The 21,052-nt window shown below is 37.6% G+C and overlaps 1 protein-coding gene across 6 annotated transcripts in view; it reads left to right on the forward strand.

Moving 5' to 3' along the window:
- Positions 1–4,640: 4,640 nt before the first annotated feature.
- slc4a4a (solute carrier family 4 member 4a) overlaps positions 4,641–21,052 on the forward strand; it is a 98,805-nt gene continuing 82,393 nt past the window's right edge. Inside the window, exons 1-3 of one of the 6 annotated variants that reach the window (XM_088336576.1) lie at positions 4,641–4,809; positions 6,107–6,181; positions 18,523–18,596. In XM_088336576.1, coding sequence (XP_088192702.1) covers positions 6,171–6,181; positions 18,523–18,596 — 85 coding nt within the window. In that variant the 5' untranslated portion in view covers positions 4,641–4,809; positions 6,107–6,170. The remainder of the gene's footprint in view (positions 4,810–6,106; positions 6,182–18,522; positions 18,597–21,052) is intronic. The other 5 variants (XM_088336579.1, XM_088336577.1, XM_088336578.1 and 2 more) reach the window with 5 other exon arrangements.

Genomic DNA, 21,052 nt, shown 5'->3' on the forward strand with positions numbered 1-21,052 from the left:
TTCCATTCCATGTCTTCCCTCATGATTAACGGCAGCTGGCATTAGTTTGTATAGCATTGTCCCATAAAGCGCCCTGTATGGGTTGCGCCCATGAGGACATGTGCATGCTCGTCTATGAAATGTATATTTGTGTAAGGATTACGAATCAATCATGGACATTTATTATGGGCCATGCAAAAAAATGAAGGTAGCATTTCCCAGTGGTAAATTATAATGGGAAATACTTCCTGCAACTGAAAATGTAATCTACAAATTAGCATCATTTCCCCCGACACCTACAGAGGGAGAGATTTGTCTTAAAAATATTTACACACGTATTGTTCAGATCCACAAATATATTTGTGAATTACTCAAAATCTAAACATTTTATGTCTGGATTAATGTACATGCAAGGTTAAAAATCATACATGAAAATTCCGGATGTATTTGTGGATTTGCTAAATACATGATACTGGAATTCTTCTTTTAATGGTACTGGAAAATAGCTTTGAAAGTCCTTAAAAAGTGTATGAACCCTGTTCTGTATGTTTTGACCTCCAGAGTTCTTCCATTGTCTCCCATATATATATATATATATATATATATATATATAATGTTACATGGCAAAAAATCCTATGAGCAAAAATGTGGTTGTCTTTTTTTATCAATATGTGCAATTTCAAGGAAAATATAAACCTTTTTCTCAGAAAACTTTCCCCTGGAGCAAGGTGAAAGCAAGCACCCAGACAGACCCCTGGAATCCAAACGTTACGTAAACGGACATTCCCAACAACAAAGTGCAGTCGAGCCGATGCACATTCCCCCCAAAAACCCTCCCCCAGCGTACGCTTCATCAACAATATTGAAGACCTTTGAAGAGGTACTGCAAACAAAGTCGCCACGGTGAACTTTGAATGCAGTTCATCCCTGAACGTTATTGGCAGCTTTCTGATCTTCCTCCAAAATACCCTGCACGGTCGCTGCATCTGTTTTGCGTTACACATTTATTTATGTGGGATGATTCCCGCCAACGCTAAATTGTCTCATGTATATGTCTTCTCAATGTTATAATGTACAATATTATGTGTTGTGAATAAAAACATCACATTTACACTTGCGGAATATGAAAGCGACGAGACGCATTTTTTTGAAGCAGGTGTATTCGAGGTATTGTACATTATTTAAAAAATTAATTTCGCTATGTCAGCGATTTTTATCTGATTGTTTTTTTTTATCAACAAACATCCAAATTTAGAATCACACGTTTTGTCTATGCTTTTGTGGAAGTTGTCACAAGGTTAATTTTATACAGCATGACCTAATGATTTCCTTCCCCCTGAACAGTTTTTTACACCACCTAGAAAGCATCAGAATAATATGTAAACACGTACACTCTTTCAAGTAATACATTATCCACAGAAAATGCTCGTTGTAGTCTCCCACAATACTTCACCACCAGATGACGCTGTAAATCGAAAATACGGGAGATTTCTTTTCGAGATTGGACGCTCTGAAAAGGAAGATTACTATTATGACCGAATTTAATCTTATTTTACACTTAATGCACAACATAACGGTTGAACAGAATCTAATTTGAAACAGATTCAAAATATAAATTACATACTCGGTAGTAATGTTATTGAGAAAAAAATGATGTCCACGATTTGCTGAGTTATATTAGGGGACAGTAATATGAGAAATTAGCTCTGCACATTCAATTCATTGCTACGAATTGAAATAGATAGATGGATAGATACTTTATGAAATGAAATGAAATGATCTGCATTTCTATAGCGCTTTTCAAGTCAATGACTTCCCAAAGTGCTTTACAGTGTGCTTCACATTTCCCAATAGCGGCCTTGTATAGCAGCCATGTAAGACGCTAACCTGCTTATTGGGGGTATTAGGGGTTCAGTGTCTTACCCAAGGACACTTCGACATGTAACACGGACAAGCCGGGATTCGAACTGGGATCCCTTGATCCCAAGACGAGCGCTCTACCTCTTGAGCTACTGCCGCCCCAATCGAATTAAATACAATTTCCACAACAACGAAACTAAAATGTTTTTAGAATCAGGCAAATATTTGTGTTATGAAAGTTTCAACAAACACAACAGTTTTTTTCCTTCTGCATTATTATCACTAGTATCAGAAATCAGCTAGAGTCACTAACATGCTGCCCACAGGAACCTGTTAGCCCCCTAAGAATACCAAAGTAGTCCGCAGATTGTTTCTGAAAATAGAACACCAGTGATGGGTCATTGCGATTTTCTAGGAAATTTGATTTCTTACTGCAGGCATGTTTAAAGTCTGGTCTGGGGGCAAGTAATGTTGATCGCATTATAAAATACATCCATCCATCCATTATCTGCACCGCTTATCCTCAGTAGGGTCGCGGGGTTGCTGGAGCCCATCCCAGCCATCTTCGGGCAGTGGGCAGGGGACACCCTGAACTGATTTCCAGCCAGTCGCAGGGCACACAGAGACGGACAACTTGCTCGCTCATTCACACCTAGGGACAATTTGGACCGGCCAATTAACCTGACATGCATGTTTTTGGAATGTGGGAGGAAACCGGAGTGCCCGGAGGAAACCCACACAAGCACGGGGAGAACATGCAAACTCCACACAGGAAGGTTGGTAGCTGGATTTGAACCCATGACCTTAGAACTGTGCCGCACACGCGCTAACCACCGCGCCGCCCTGCTGCTCTTATAAAACATAAAAAAAATACATCCATCAAAAAAAAAAAATCACCATTTCACCAGATGATGGCAGTAGCCATTTGTCCACTTTCCCCTTGGCTTTCTGTGAGAATTTTAGCCCACCCAATTTCCGACATGGCCACTGTAAATTAAAAAAAAAAAAGAAAAAAAAAAGGAAAGTTGAATTTGAGGGCCGCCGCTTTCAGGACAAGTGGAAATTGGAGTATTTTTTCACTCAAACTCTGTCTTAAAGGCTGGGAAAAATAATTGAAACTACCAGTGTCTTTAACAACGTGATAGATTCTTCCAAAATCATTTAACAATCATTTTTACCCTATAATTAATGAATGTAAACCCCTCAGTGCCCTAATACAAGGCAGATGTTTTAGTGATTGACTAAGCCTATTGTAACTCTACTTTTAATAATTACAACTTGGTAATAACATTATTATGACATATTAATGACCTTTTATTTTATGGAGAGCATTCTGGCATACGGGCAGAAAAAACATACAGAGCGCGCCATCTACATTATAAAGCACTCTTATCACCCCGGTCTTCACCTCTTTGACTTGTTGCACAATGGTAAGCGCTTCAGGTCCCTTAAAACAAGGCGAAACGGTTTTCTCCCCATTGCCGTCACCACCCTAAACAAGCGTGCAAAACTGCCAATATATATTTTGCAACTTATGTTATTGCACTTCTTTTCATTGCGCTATTTTTATGATGCCATATTATTTAATTGCTTTATTATTATAACTTTGGCCAGTGTCTAAGCACTACGTTGTAAATATTTTTGCCTATCTATTCTGACACTCTTTTATCGTATTTGTCTCTTTTTACGTCTTTATTACATGTTTACCATTGTGTGCCACGTCTAATCTCTTTGCATACCATGTTTCACAAAGTTAATGTCAATCAAAAATCCCCAGGGCAAACTATCAAACTACTACAACTAAACTTTGGACAACAAGCTGCTACTTTTCCCCCTACATCTTAATCTATCTATGACAATAATTACCTATTCTATTCTATTCTATTCTATTCCTTTTTTATTCCTTTCTATTCTTTTCTATTCTTTTCCATTCTATTCTACTCTAAATCTTAATTATGTGTTTATCCTGGGGTGCCATGATTAATCTCACTGTAAACGGTGTTGACTATGTTGTTATCAATGTCAATAATAGCAATGGTAAGTCTGATAGCATAGTAATAACATAGTAACATCATTGTTAGAACCAGGGTTGGGTAGGGTTACTTTAACTGGATTACTTTCAATTACTTTTGGATTACTCCAATACCAAATATGCTAATAAAAGACAAAAGAAACTAAATATGAATAAAATTACTAAATTTTGTGCAGGCTTGGGGAGTAACTGAATACACGGAACGGCAAAAATGATGTTGGCAAGCTGTTTGGATTTATTTTCATTTTGTTTCTGTCGCATTTTATGTTAGTTTTGCCGGAGATCAAAGAGATCAAAGCCAGGAGAGAAAGCTTACCACATGTTGTGAGTCATCATTTTATTCATATTTAGTTTCTTGTGTCTTTTATTAGCATATTTGGTATTGGAGTAATCCAAAAGTAATTGAAAGTAATCCAGTTAAAGTAACCCTACCCAACCCTGGTTAGAACATATATTGTTATTTTAGAAATGCATATCTAACTGATAGCTCTCTGAGCTAATTAATAACAAAAAGTATGTTTAAGCTTCAAAAAGGTTGGTGACCCCTGATTTATGTGTTAAGTGGCCGGATAACCTCTGGACCGGTTATCGTTTAACTTATTAATTGTTCCTCATTAGGTTTCATCACAGCTCAGACACCAATCATTATTTTTTACATGTTCTTTTTAAAATCACTTTATATTTCAGGACTGCTCGTGGACATGACAGTGAAGATGCTGATGGAGCAACAGCTACATGTGCCGCCTCCTACCCTTGCCTCCCCCAGCTGCAGGAGGCGGAGGAGGTAGAGGAGGAGTGGCCTGGACCGGCCACGGGCCGAGCGTCACTTACAAACTGGAGTAGCGCTCCTTCCCGCCGATCACTTGTTCACCTTCGCGGCCGGACTGACACTGGGAGACACGCACGGAGAGGAAGGAGGCAAAGATCAACTCGCCGCTGTAAGTCATTGACACACAACAGATGGTCTTACTGCCAACTAGGTCTCGCTGACTGTTTGAAATATGTATTTATTGCACGTGTTTATCATGCATGAATTTCTATGGATATTTTTTGCACTTTCTAGGACCATTTTTGAGCGGTATTAGTTTTTAATACAAGTTAAAGCTTTTAAGATGTGACTTTCAAGTAAAAGCTTTGGAGGTGGTAAATCTAAAGAGAACATGTAAAAAATATTAAAGGAAATCAACTGTGTTTAAAATATTTTTTACAGGCCAATATGATATGAAAAAATCAAAGAACCTTCATTATTGCAAAACATATTTTGTTCATTGTGATGCATAACCCACTGGACACTTGTTCTAGTGTACTTGCACCTTCTGCATTATGATTCTTATTTTGTTAATTGGAATAAAATGAGGTTCGATGCCTTTTGAGTACTTTCCCAGTATGTTAATCATTCTAATTTCTCTGACCCAAGCATCTTTGTGTTCAAACTAAATGAAACTTTGTTTTTAAAGACATTAATAGTTAAATAGAGTACTTGAACTTATTATGGCCATAGTGATGCTTATTGATGTCTCTTTTTTTAATCAAATTTTTTAATTTTTATACCTAATTTTTCTGTTGTTATTTTGAATTTCTAATTTAATGCCTTTATATATCATACATTATTAACTGGGATTCATAATATGTACTAACCTTTAAATATTACTCTTTATTATTAGTTGCAGATGCTGTCCTGAATTTGATAATTTGTTTCTCTCTTCCGCCATCTCCTGGCTTAAAGTCACGATCACAGCTCACGCATCAAGACGGGCTCCAGTAAACTTTACCTTTCACATCTTTTTGAGGGTTTGGGTTGGCGTTTGGGCTGTATTTGAAACAGGCCTTTTCTTACTTTTTCCATTTTCATGCTACACTACTGAAATGTGATAACGAGCATGAAATCACTGAAAAAGCAGATAAAAGTTGATAGGCGTGGTAGAAAACAAAATATAAAGCCTCTTTGAACTCAGTCGGCCATACTCAATCAAGAAAATATTCTACTCTAAACTTTTTAAGAACAGCTCAAATGACACACTACACCACACCCTTAATTTGGTTTAGCATCTTACCCACTGTAGATTGACCCCTTCCAGTTACATTAACAGACAAGACAAATGATAAGAAACAAACCCACAGCAAACTGCAGCTTACCCCCAAGGATGCTATCAGAAATGTGCAATCTAGTGCATTTGAAGTTATAACATCAAATATGTTAATCTCATACTCTATGTCCTGTGCCTTTCTTTTCAGGCTTTAACTCCATTTTGGGTCCTGCAGTGCACACTTGCCACTAAAGGACACACCAGCCAACAAGATGAGCAAGAAGTAAGTGAGCCCCTGACCATCTTAAGAGCACTGTGGTTCAATTGGTGCAGTCTGTGACCTCTATTTTGTGAGCGAAAAGTGTTGAATGACTTTGACTGGTTTGCATGGTGAGGTCAGTTGAAGTGGGACTATGTTAAAGTTTAACATCGAAACAAGTAGTAGCCTTGTAATAACCGGGTTGAAAACACAATCACAGGCCCCAGGCGTTTTTTTTTTTTTTACCCATTAGAGGTGACACATTAAAACGTGTTTATTGTATTGGAACTGTTATAGTAGTAGCTACTGGGGGTGGGAGGATATGTTTTGGTCACAATTCGATTGTATCATGATACTAAGGTGCCGATTCGCTATATATCACGATGATTGCGATTCGATATAATTGATGATTGCAGTTAATTTTATTTTCTAACAAACAAGCAACATAAATCATACACTACTGGGACAATAAACCATGAATGGTGTTCAAACAATGCACATCAGTCTCCATCAGTCAGTCTGGAGGCTGACATTTGTTTTAACTGAGACAACGAGAATATAACATGTACTCTGTGCACAAAATGTCATGAACTGAAATGTCAACGTAACACAAATGTGGTCCTTTAATGATCCTATTTACAGTTAACACTCTAAGATGGTAAAATAAAATAGAGCCTCGAAAAAAAGTGGGGAAAAAACAGCACAAGTGTATGCGATCACTTTCACTTCTGTTTGTTCGCATTTTTATTTACCAAACATGACGTCACAAAAATTGATTCTCGGGAGAAACATCAAAAATGAATAAAATCATGATGCATACGTGAATCGTTTTTTTTTTGTCCCACCCCTAGTAGGTATTATACTGCTTCTAAAAGTAGCAAGGAAAAATGTATTATTATTGTAATTATTATTATTATTGTAATTATTAATGTATATTTTTATGTCGTACAATATTATTCAGATACTTCACATGTACTGGTGTCGATAACATTTTTGTAAGGTATCGGTACTTGTAATGATAGCCTGCTAGTGGCCTTTCAACAATAAAGAACCTGCAATTAAAGGAACAACAATTTTTCAATATTATTGAAAATGTTTTGTCGCGATTTAAAAAGTTTTCTTTAAAAAAAATATCAGTCTATTTTCTGCAGACGGAAGAGCAGTTTCTGTTCTAATGCTATCGATATGTGGTATCGGCATAAATGCCTACTCAAGATTTAAGTAATGTGTCAATATTGGTCTGAAACTAATTTGGTATACAACATCCCAAAATGTAACACAGCATATTGTAGCTTAACAAAAAATATTGTAACACAGCATAACAACACACAAGTGTATTCACTGCAATGAAGTATAATGCATGATGCTCAACAGAGTTCTATTTAATCTAATATAATGTAAAATATCTGTTTATTCAAGTCCATAAAGAAATACATTTTGTGACATAAGACTGCACAACTTTAGAAGAGCATCTCAACACAAAACTGTACCCAAAACACGAAATGCATCACAGTGCATCACAAGTAGATCTGTATTGGAAATATGTGGCGTTATTTAAATGTAACTTCACAGTGGTTAGCATGAAACGTAACATAACGAAATTTAACAAAGCAAGTCATATTGTAACTTCAATATTAAAATCTCTCGGGACTTAAACAACTTGAAAATGTGTTATAACATAGTGTGTAACTCAACGAAATATAAAAAAAAAAGCAACTTATTACGAGATTGCGATTGGTAATATAGCACAGAGGTATACAACGGACTATGCTGCAGCGTAACATAAAATCCTTTACATTTTAAAAAACGTCAACTTCCACTTTCTATTGTACATTCTCTAAAATTACCTTTAACAACAAAAAATATTTGCAGATTTCTGTTATCCAACTAATTGTTTATAGATATATTTTAAACTACAAAATTAACTGTCGCAAGATTAATTGTTTTATGATTTTTCTCATCTTCCATGATAGAAGACCGGTTATTTTTGCGTTTAAAGAAAATTATACATTAGGACATAACCTTGTTGATATTAATATTTAAAAAAAAATCCTTAGTATTGGTCAGTTTACACATATGGGAGTTATGTTTAAATATTTAGGGAATTATCTTTATACCTGATTAACTAGTGGCACCATCAATTTGCTTTTGCTTTAAAAAAATATCTTTTACATACTGTCTGACAAGATATGGGCCAGTACCTAAAGTGTAATTATTCATCAAGTTTTTTTATGGAATGGATGGAAGGGGGAGATTGACAAACGGATCGGTGCAGACTCTTCTGCCATGCGGACCCTGTACCGGTCCGTCGTGGTGACGAAGGAGCTGAGCTGAAAGGCAAAGCATTCAATATACCGGTGCATATACATTCCTACCCTCACCTATGGCCATGAACTGTGGGTCATGACCAAAAGAACCAGTTCCCGGATACAAGTGGCTGAAATGAGTTTCCCCCGCATGGTGGCTGGCCTCTCCCCTAGAGATAGAGTCAGAAGCTTGATCCTCAGGGAGGGACTCGGTGTACAGTCGCGGCTCCTATGCATTGAAAGGAGCCCAGAGAAGTGGTTCAGGCATCTGATAAAGATTCCTTCTAGACGCCTCCTTCCAGAAGTGTTCCGGGCATGTCCCGCCAGCAGGAACGGGGGAATGGGACGACCCAGGACACGCTGGAGAGACTGTCTCTAGGCTGGCCTGGAAACGCCCTGGGATCCGGTCAGATGAGCTGGATGAAGTGGCTGGGGATAGGAAGGTTTGGGCTTTCCTGCTGAGACTGCCACCCCTATGACCCGACCCCGGATAAGCAGAAGATAATGAATGGATGGATAGAAGTTTTTTTAATCATGATCTAGAATAATGCTTTGTTTTAAGTCATCAGATTTATTGATTAAGTAAAGACAAGTCATGTTTAATTGTATAGCCCTTAATCACAAAAAGCCTCGAACAACTCCACAGACCACAGACTATTACAGACTACTATCAAACCCTATCCTGATCTAAAACATCCATGAGGGCAAGGAAAAACTCAAAACCTCAGCATGTGAAAAATGAATAAACCTTGAGCCGGGACCGCACATGATGTAATCCCGCTTCTAGGATGACCGGGCTGCAATGGATGTTGCAAGGGCATCAACAAACATTACACAGATTTTGTCAACATGAAACATAGGTCAGCTATATATAAATGTGTTTTAAGGCTAAATTTAATCAACATAATGATCGACAGATTAATTGAATATGAAACAATTATTGTTTATTCCGCAGCCTCATAAGGTTTTCCGTTTCAGAAGATAAAAACACTTGACATTTGTGTTAACTTCAGCGATACAATGGGTTAAAGGTGAACGTTACAGTCTGCTTGCATGGGGGCTGAGTGGCGTCACGACCTACCTGTTCAGGTAGACTCAACTCCTGTGCTTCAGACCATGCAGGCTGTCATCAACACAGCTGAGACAAGCCGGAATCTTCCCGTATGCATATTCACGTTTGGGTTGGCGTGCTTGAAATGTGTGCTTGCACATTGCCTGCAGACACTGCAAAGTGAAAGTCGCCTCCAGGTTCTGTTGATGTTTCCAAGGTTCTCTCGGACGACGACACACGATGCAGGCCACATGACACTTGACTGAAAGAACTGATAGCGTATCTTGACAAGGCATTGTAGTACCCCCAGTTACTGTTATTGATTGTCAAAAGAGGGTTTTGTATCGTAAAATCCAGGAACATCTGTAATCATTTTTGTTTTTCTTCTGGAACGCTTTTCGCAAGAGTTATTTCCTGTGCAGCTGCACACTGGAGTCAAGATTCCAATCTGATCATTTTTTGGCATTATTAAACCTTTCGTTTTATTATTTCACAATCCCACCCCTTTGTTATTCTTGAAATCACGCTAAGCAGCATGTAGAGGACATGTAAAGTGATTGTATGCGGTCCAGTAAAGAGATTATGGAAGGACCTCGGGAATGAAAGAGGACATCCAGGTTTATTGTTTTATTTCAGAGTATCAGAAGCCAAACTAGTGTAATCCGCTTACAGTGGTCATATATAGCGGTACTCTGAAAATATTGCAATGTTTTTGTTATGGTTTGGATCAAGAAAATAGAAAACACGTACCGGTAATGAAAAAGATTTTGGGGATATTGCAACATTAAAATGGCCCTGATATAGCCCTGCACGTAATAAAATCAAGTACGTTAAAAAGACGAATATGTATTTGGTTTAAAAACAAGGCGCAAGCAGTTATTTTGTAAAAACGTCACACAATTCTACTAACGAGGATCCTGACATACTTACTTTCGTGTAGACGGCACAGAGCGAGAAGACAGGAGGGAGTACTGGCGCTCTTTACATAGCTCCAACCATCCGTACTGCTCACCTAATCAAATTGCTCTGGGTGCTCTTCTGGTGTTTTGGCGTATTTAGTCTGTTATGTGGATTTTCATCATAAGGTGGACACACAGTTAACACGGATTATTTAATGAGCTTCCATATAAATGATACCTTAGCTATGTACAGCCAAAATGAGTTTTTTTGGTGTGACACTTGACTGTAAACTGTAGTTAAAAATTTGGATTATATATACTGGTGAGTACCGCATTGGACATCAGTTTTGGTTTGTCCTTGCGTGCACTAAAATAGGCTTTGCATGAAAACAATTTTGTCTCTGACCCATATGTACTCATGAATAGAGCCATTTATGGCACTTAAGCCATAGGTTTCTCGACCCCTACTTTAGTGGCTGATAGGTATTTTTTTTTGCATCCATCAAAAAAGTAATTCTTTGCAACATTGTAAAGTACATAGACACCATTTTTTATCACTATTGTTTTCAAAAACACATTTCTCTTACGGATGCTTTTCTTTCAAATAATAGTTCAATTATTTTTGCATTTTTGTGAGCTATTTCAATATTGACAATCATTCTCAATATCGTGGTACTTTTCGTATCACTATGGCATATCTTGATATTTATCGCACTGTGGTGTTTAGATATCGTTACACCACTAATCATTACAACTTGATATTTCTTTGCGGAAACAACGCTTAACAGTTTCTGAGAAAACAAATCTGAGAGACAATATCCAGTGTACTTCAGATCTATAAAGGTCATCCTGATTTGATTGGCCTTCAGTTAGGGTAGTTTTTTTCGGACCCAAACCGATACCCCTCATCTTGAATGATCATTGATATGGTAACTCATAGTTCATTCTGTAAGCACTCTGCAAGCAATGGAAATATTTGTTTAAAAATACCTATAAATCCCAACAAAATCGTTTCCCATAATATTGCATTTATTCAATGGAAATCTATAATTCTATTCAGCATTGTTTCTTGGCCAGTATAGGACAGCTGATAAGGGATTTGGCTACCATCGTGAGTACTCATAATGTTAAAATTAAACTTTAGTAGACACTCAAAATAAGAAGAGAAGACATCAATGGGTTTTGAACTTGCAAGGAGAATCCAAAAGAAGGGCTCTCAGATCACAAAATGTCATCCCTTCCCTGAACCCTCTTCCAAGCCAACTTTATTTCATGAAATCTTCAAGGTTACAAGAAACAGATCAGCCTTAGAGGGTGTCAGAATTGAAGAACAGCAAAATGATTGGTCAATAGCGACAATAATGCAATAGCCAAAACAAAGAGCAACAATTGGCCCAAATGAGGAACTTGCATCTCATGAAATCTCCTTTGCACTTATCTATTAGTAACAAACTTATCACATACCTTAGACTTTGCGGTAAAAATGGTAAATGAAATGATACCGTGGCTTTCATTGCGGTATCAATGTCTTGGAAAAAATCTGGCATCTGTGCCGATATCAGTATGTGGTTTCTGTTCTTGCCCCTCCGTATTTGAAAATTGATTTCCCTTCTGCCTCATTTTAACCTATTGGACCCAGTTTCAGAACTTCTTTTGTGAAGGACAGGAAAGTACAATTTCTTAATCGATTAACAAATGATTGTTCTAATAGATAGATAGATACTTTATTCATCCCCGCAGGGAAATTCAATGATTCAATGATTGCATATATAATAGTTTACATAATTATTCTGGGGGCGGGTCTCTTATAAGGCTATGGCCTATGGCTTCAATGTGTCATCCATTTTTTCTTTTCAGGTGATTTCTTCATTTTGTGACGTTTGTTGCAACATGGTTAAAAAGAAAAGAGATAATACAAAAAAGAAAACAGTAATCGAATGCAAAATCAAAGGATTACTGCCTAAACCATACACAGAAAAAGAGTCTCATCCACTTTGAAATAAATCGGAATTTAGGATTATATAAATATGCGTCATAATGTTTTCTCTGTGTGGATTGTGGGGTTTAGTTGAAGCACAGGTTGTCTTGTTGTACCCCTATTTCATCAACAGATGGCAACGACGGTAGACTCAATTTGGGATGACCATTTTGGGGGAAACTCAAAAGTGGAGATTACCAATACAGCTAGGACACCACCCTTGGAATGTTTATTGAGGGTGAAACCAGGACAATCTTTTCTGTGCAGATTAGAAGTAAATATTTTCTAGAAACTGGATCGTGGGAAGCCACTATATCGAGAAACTCCAGACCTTAGCCAAGTTACACAGCACTTTTTAATAAAGTAGAATTGATTTGAGGGAACTATCAGAAAATCTTCTTATACTCTGTGACACAGGACCTGTTGATCCTCAGTTGCGAACAAGGAAAAAGTCAACAGTAAAATACATTGAAAAAAAAAAATCCAGGACTCCCCAATACCAAGTACTGTAAAATTCGGATCAGAACTGCGACAAATATTTAATTATTGTATTACGGTAATCTGTTGACTATTTTGTTCACAAATAGAGTCAGATTAACTAAATCATTTTCTATATTTGTGCTCTAAATCAAGTTGATCGTTTACCCTAACCTATTTGAAAATAGCCTCAAAAATATTTTCTTTTCTTTTAGGCAAATAAGAGAAAAAAATGTTGTACTTCTAAAATAATCATTTGTAATTGTACCCTCAAATGGTTGATTATTTACTAAAATAACTGACCAATATTTTAGATCAAGAGTCTCCTGATATGGTGCCAGTGGGCACTAGGTAGCTTCCTAAGAACACCCAACCGTGAATGGGTTCTGAAAATAGCTTACCAGCTATGGGTCATTAAGATTTTCTAGGAAATGTCATTTGTAACTGGCATGAGAAATCATTGACCTGATAAGTGTCTGAGCCTATTTTAACCTTGCTTCTAAAAGTTGCAACCTGGTAATAACATAATAACTTAGAAGAAACATAGTAGTTGTTGTTGTTGTGCATATCAAACTGGTAGCTAAATGGATCGTATCATATTCGTCGTGCTAATCAGTAACAAGAAAAGTAGCTCTCAGCTTCAACGAGGGTAGTGATCCCTGTTTTGAATTTAAAAAAAAAGCTTTGTTTTCAAATTGACAAATGTTTAATCATGTTTACTTCCAAAATCAGCTACACTTTTTAGTTGACTCAAAGATTATTAGTTTTCTGTCATGGAATCTAGCAGAAAACAGTAAATATTTCCTTTTAAACAGTTGGAAATATGAAAATTCAGAGAATGTATTATCTAAAAAAAACCTTCAAATTTTAAAAAAGTTTCTATTTTAGTTGCTAATCAATTTGATCAACTGTTTTACCTTTGTTTGTTGAGATTTGTTATGATTTTTTGACATTTTTTTCTTTACTATATTTTTATTCCAGAGACAAGGTTAGAATCAATTCAAAATACAAAATACGATACAACAAAACACGGAAAAAATGGCTGACGGCAAAAAGACGAAGCTTACTGAATTAATTCGTGTAAATGCACACCCCTTATTTTTCATGAAAAATCGGTATAAAAATTTGTTTCATTTTTTTCTCAGCTCAAACTAGAGGTAAAATCTTAAGCGCAAGCCTGAGCTCGACTGAAAAAGTCAATTATTACCATCGGATTCGGGTCAGGCAGGGCTTCTCTCTCTCTGACTTTTTATTAAAAACTATCCACCCGTCATTGTTTCTTTGTTTTTTTCTGTGGTTGATCCATGTGATGGATTTCATCACCTCTTGCGCGTGTCTGGGAGAGAAAAGCCCTCCTCCTCCCAAGTCATCACAAATAAAATATGACAATTCAGGTTTCCTTCGGGTTTGGTCTCTCAATTTAAGTTAATTTCTTAGGCACGGGCAGGTTTGTCTTTAATACCTGCGGGCCGGGTCCGGCTCAATTTTTTTAGGCCTAAACTTACCTCTAGCTCAGGGGTTGGGGACCTTTTTGACCCATCATCATAAAGTATCTTAAAAATGAACGTAGATTGTTTAATGAGCTTCCATGTAAAGGTTTATTTAGTGCTTTACGGCCAAAACTGGTGTACCACTGGTGGACTTGTGGTCAGGGTTCAGGGACTTAGGTCCGATTTCTGCTGTGATAGTGGTCAGTGGTATATTTCGACTGATTCATTTTTGCACAAATACGGTAACATCCTACCGTTAAACCTTGGGTATAACGAGCACCCTAACTTTGAGTTCTTTTTAAAGTAATACAAAAAACGCTTTATAAACTTATTAGTACGGTATATAGATTTTTGATTCGTCAAGCACAAACTGTTGCTTAGGAAGATTACTTAAAGGGACAGTTTGCAATGTTTAGTTCCTCTAGTGGTACAAAAAACGTTCTTTCTGTAAAAAAAAATTGTTTGAATAATAGGCAAAAATACATGAACCATCATAAAAATGTTCATTTTTACAAGTCAAGTCAAGTCACATATAGTTGTATAGCTTTTAATCACAAAAATGTCTCAAAGGACTGCACAGGATTACAATTACACGATCGCCTGATCTTAAACCAACATGCGGGCAAGGAAAAACTCAAAACCTCAGCGCGAGGAAAAAGGAAACCTTGAGAAGGGGCCTCACAAGTGGTAATGCCCCTTCCAGGATGACCAGGGTGGAATAGATTTAGCATTGAGTTACATAATATTCAAGAGGTCGAAAAATTTGTATTTCTTTTAGTTAGCGGAATCCATGCACAGTAGTCGCCGCCATGTTTGTCTGTCATCTTGCTGCTACGCTGTGCTCTTTTGGCACTGGTTTCTGTTTGCGTTCAGTGCCATATAGTGGTCAAATATTACACAATATGTCTTTGAGTTCAAATTTCCTTCAACTCAAGTATTGCAACCCACAAGGAGGACCAGATACCTAAAAAACGCCAGTATCGGTCTGATACAATCCCTATTATTAGTTCTCAGACCGTCCATCTCTTTTTTTATGTCTCCATAAATGGAAAGTTTCAACAAAAAGATACAATTGGACCGAATCAAATATGATTGATCATTCCCTTTATAGCCCTGTATTAACACAAATTCCGAATAATGTCATTTGGCTTTAATCCCGCTGACTCACACTCCTTCCTAATTTTGGCGTTAATTAACCGAGCGGCGGGTTTGTCGCGGTGAGCGTTACGTCACGCTTGTCGTTTAAGAAAAGCCGTCGTAATCCTGTAAGGACGGATGAGTAGACAGACGGGAGATGTCCCACTTGTTTGTGTCTTGGAGGAGGGGCTAGAATCAGGAAGTGGACGGGCATTACCGAGCATATGGACTGGCTTTGTAGTGTGTGTGTGTGATTTGAGTCTTTGCATACGTATGTGTAGTATTAGATAATAAGTGCTTTTATTTAATGCCGTTTTACTATGGGTCACATAACTTGACTCGAGCCAATTTCAATTCTAAAATTGGATCCTAGCCTGGCTCCCAGACTTGACTCAGTTTTTAAAGAGATAGTGTGCAGGGTTTGTACGCGTGCTTTAAATACTTGAAAATGCTTGATTTTTACCATGTGTTTTCAAGGATTCAAAAGGGCTTGAGTTGTGGGTGAAGTGCTTGTAAATGCCTGAAATCGTTGCCAAATTTCACAACAAGTCTGCTTAAAAGTGACACAGAAACTACTCTCTGGTGGTTTTGCTTTGCCATTGCATTTCTTCCATTGTGATTAACTGCTGCTGACACTAGTTTGTATGACAATGTCTTAAGAAGTGTTATCTCTCTCTCTACGGGTTGCGCCCAATAACATAGGTGCATGCTTCACCTAAACAGGGCTCTATGAAATGTGTATTAGTGCAAGGATTACATATAAATTATAGACAATTATTATGGGCCATGCAAAAAATTAAGGTAGAATTTCCCAGTTTGAAATTTAAATGTATGTTACATATTACCATTATTTCACACTTTTATGAGGAGAAGTTTGTCTCAAAAATATGTACACACACATTGTTCAGATCCACAAATATATTTGCGATTGAATTGAGAACATGAAAAATTGCCTCTAAAGTCCTTAAAAAGTGCTTAAATTTGGCCATGAAAAAATCTATACAATTCTGATTTAAATAACAAGCAAAAATACATGAACTAACACACAAACGTGTATTTTTTGGAATACTTATAGATTGAGAAATGTTTGATTCTTTTGGACAACATGAGCCTCACCGAGAGGGAGGTGACTTAATTGTCTGAAAGCTTGCTGCTATGGGTACTCCAAACCCAAAAAAACTGTAAAAAAAGCCTGGGCAAAAAATTCTGAAGAAAATAAAATGAAATGATCTGCATTTATATTGCGCTTTTCAAGTCAAGACTTCCCAAAGCGCTTTACAGTGTGCTTCACATTTCCCAATAGCGGGCGTGCAGCCATGTAAGGCGCTAACCTGCTTATTGGGGGTATTAGGGGTTCAGTGTCTTACCCAAGGACACTTCGAAATGTAACACAGAGGAGCTGGGATTCGAACTGCGATCTCTTGATCCCAAGATGAGTGCTCTACCCCCTGAGCCACTGCCGCCGACATAGTATAGATCACTTTGGATTTCCGTAGTTCGTCTTCTTTCTCGTGGTTTTCAGCATTAGTTTTTGTGTGCACAAAACAATAGACCGACATCTTGTAGTCAAATAATACTTGCTGTCTCTTTAAGTTAGGTTCAAAGTAAATTCATATTGTTTGTATCAGATGCGTGAAAAATCTGCAGAGACTTACAACTAATAAACAATAAATCTGGGCTGTACAGTGTTGATACAAATTTGATAAAATTTTCTTGTTTCGCTGATTATTTTCTCTTTTTTACACGTTATTTTTCCATATTGTTACATATATTTCATGGTATGCTTTTCATGTTATCAAATTTTCACTATTTTAATTGTTAACATTTTTTTAATAGTTTGTAAGAACAAGATTTTTTGACTGCTAGCTTGCACACTTTTACATGAAAATTGACAAGCATTAAACGTTATCGTTTAAATAAGGGAAAATTGTCATTTAAAAGCATAACATTTTTCATATCATATTAACATACTGTACCTGTTGTGTTTTTTTCAGGAGGATGAAAAACAAGAATAATATTAATAATAATAATAATAATGTAATATTGTATACTCCAGATTTCTTTTTTTCAATGTAATGATACATTTGATATTAAAATATTTAGAAGAAAGATTAATCGTTAAATAACTATTTAATAAACCATTTATGGACAATTTAGATCATTTTGATACCAAAATACTTTGGAAGGTAGAAAAACAATATAAAAATGTGAAATGATTAAGAACAGGGCGATTATATTGATGTTACCATTTATTTTAGGCGATTACACTTTAATTCGATTTAATACAAACTACCCAATAAACACTTATTTAATTTTTTTGATAACTTGTCATCCTCATAAACAAAAACTTCCAAAAACTTTTTAATCCGCAGTTTTGAGAGAATTCAATTAAACTCTTTAATCCTCTGCCTACAATTTCGATTTGTGTTATTTAAATAAAACGAATAATTGACTTCTGTCTATTAGCCAGCCCTAATATGACTCTTTTTCTTTTCTATTGTTGCATTAGATCGCTTATGCACATTTAATATGTACACTGGGAATTCTTTCCCTCCGCCAAATTGTTTTAATTCTATTATCACTCTCCGTCATATTTGTGTTGGATAGTATATGGCTTTGGTACGTATCCCAGTGGGCACCTCTCACATTTTGGTCACTAGGCTGAGTTCAAATGTCCCTTGTTTGTTTACATGAAGGCGTGAGCTAACCCTATTAGCAGACACTTCCTGTCCTTGCCTTCACCTCCCACCCACTGGATTAAATCCACTACACAAGTTGTGGCGCACCGGACGGTTGTGCACTTTGCCCTTTGGGAATTCCTTTTTTTTTGGGTTCTCTCATTGAGGGGGCTGCAAGTTGGGTTGGGTTGGGGGTTTAACCGGGTGACATGAGCGCCACCAGCAGCACCCGGCTAACCCCTAGCCCTAGTCCCAACCTGCTGCAGGTGAACGAGCCTAGACGCTATGGCTCCACGCAGTCTTTGGAGGAGAGATGTGAGCAGTCTTTTTTCCTTTTTTACTACTATAGGATGGAGGACGAGGCCGTGCTGGACCGCGGGGCGTCCCTGGTCAAGCACATCTGCGATCAGGAGGAAGTGGAAGGTATGTTCGATGCCGCCTTTTTACCCTCCCCTGTTTAAAGGGGGCGGTTGTGTGTGTAGCTCACTAATCCACGAGACAAGACAAAAACACAGATGCTACGCTGACATGCATGAGCAAGGCTAACTGGCTTAATATTAACAGTAAGAATATTATTTACTGCACCTGATATTCTCAAGCAATTCGCCCATCCAAGAAATAACCAGGCCCAACCCTGTTCCTAGATTGGTCGAGATGGTGTGTTCTCTAGTATGGCTATAAGCATATGGCTGATATTGGAATCAAACCGCGGCACGGCGGCTGAGTGGTTAGTGCATCAGATCCACAGAAGTCCCGGGTTCAAAACCGCCGCCCTGTACAGAGTTTGAATGTTCTCCCTGTGCTTGCATGTGTTTCCTTTCGTTTCTTCCCACATTCAAAATTGTTCCTAGGTATGAATGAGGGTACCACTAGGGACGGCTCAAGACCACTCACCACTCTTGACCATTCACCGCTTTTAGTTTATTCCAGTTTGCGCATGGCCTCCCAACATCAGGCACCTGTTTCCGCACCCTCAGTTGTATTAACACTCAAAGAACGATAAACTAAGCCAAGATGGGCAATATTATAATGCCCTTTTTATTTTGGGGTTTGTTAGTATAACTGTTAACCTGGTAAGACATTGTACCACATAGTATGATAAAGACTGATAGTACTGCACATATCTTTGGGCATTTCAATTGGAAATTTGCTCAAGTTTATTTTATTTGAACTTCAACAGTATGCCCTGAGATCTACTGTGGAAACATTTAGTTTTCCCATTCATTAAAATGCATTTAGTACTTCACATAAATTTGGGCATTTCAATTAAAAATTTGCTCAAGTTTATTTTATTTGAACTTCAACAATATGCCCTGAGATCTACTGTGGAAACATTTAGTTTTCCCGTTCAATAAAATGCATTTTTCCATTGATTCTTTGTGGTTCATTTAAAATTTGTTGGGTATTTAAAAGGTTAAAATTGTTTTTTATTTTATCCTTTTTTTAGATGTGTCTATCTATCTTCATACTCAAGCCATATCTCCTAGTGGGAGGTGGCTAGAGTCAAACACATTCACATTCACCAAACATTCATTCCACATTAGGCCACAGTACAACAAGGCGTGAGTTGCTATGCCATGCAACCCCTCATCAGCAGAGAAGCTCGACAGCATACACTGGTTTACCCCCTCTGCATCATATGGGTCGATATCAGTCATTCTTAAATATCCTTTGCCGTTTACTTCATCCCTAGCACAAATTCTTGCATCCGTTCAATTAACTGACCTCACATCCAGAGCGTGTTTCGCCCCATCCATCCAACCTTATTTGGGCTATCCTCTCAATCAATCTTCCACCACTTCTGGACTACATACTCTTTTAGTCAAATGGCCTTCATGATTTTTTTCCATATGTCCAAACCATCACAAAACATTTTTACAACCCCTCACACCAGTTATTTATCTTATGTCCTCATTCCTTAACCTAATCCAGTCGTGTCACTTCACACATACGACGCAAATGTCTCATTTCAAAGACATTGAACCTATTACGTTTATTTACTCTCAAACCCACGCCTCTGAGCCATACATTACTGCTGGTACCACCTCATGCAATCCTCGGTTTGCATCCATTTGCTCATCCCTACATTTGAACAATTCCTGCAGCACACCTACTGTCTTGTACCCTTTATCTACCCTTTTTCTCACAGCCTCCTTCAAACCACCACCTGCTGCCGCACACGAACCCAAATGCTTAAAACCATCTACCTCCTGGAACTTTACACCATTCAACAAAATCTCTAATCCACCTACCTCATCACCTCTCAAACATCCAATTACCTTACTCTTGTCTGCATTCACCTAAAACTTCCTTCTCTTACTCCATCAAACTCAACTACCAAAGAACTCCGTCCTGCTGCAGTCAGCCACCAAAGCAGTGTCATCTAATAACGACAACTGACTTACATGCAACCTTTGCTCACACACTATACCTGCTCTCCCTGCTCTTACGCGCATCTCATGCACCACTACATCCATATCCAAATCGAACAGCCAAGATGAAATAACACACCCTTGCTCAACCCCATTCTTACTGAAAACCACTCACTCAGTTCACTCTCCACTTTCACACAAGGTCGTAGCTAGTAAGCTTGTAGAGAGCCGAGCCAAAAGAGCCACGCCTCGAAAAAGAGACAGAATTTCCATCACTACAATAGGTGGCACCTATTTTGAGTGGAGGCCTCACTGTCCTCCAGTTCGGACTCTTTTCTTCCTACTCTTGTTCGACTGACAACATATGGGCTGGTGACCAAGTCTGACAGTATTTTTTAAACCACTTATGTATATCCATTGTTTAAAATAAAATAAAGCTAGCAAAAACGCTCACTCTCTCTCAGAGATTTATTCATTTTATTCCAAGTCAAGTCACATTTATTTGTA

The sequence above is a fragment of the Urocampus carinirostris genome, chromosome 5 (genome assembly GCF_059441175.1).
Source record: "Urocampus carinirostris isolate Australia breed hairy pipefish chromosome 5, RoL_Ucar_1.0, whole genome shotgun sequence".
NCBI lineage: Eukaryota > Metazoa > Chordata > Actinopteri > Syngnathiformes > Syngnathidae > Urocampus > Urocampus carinirostris.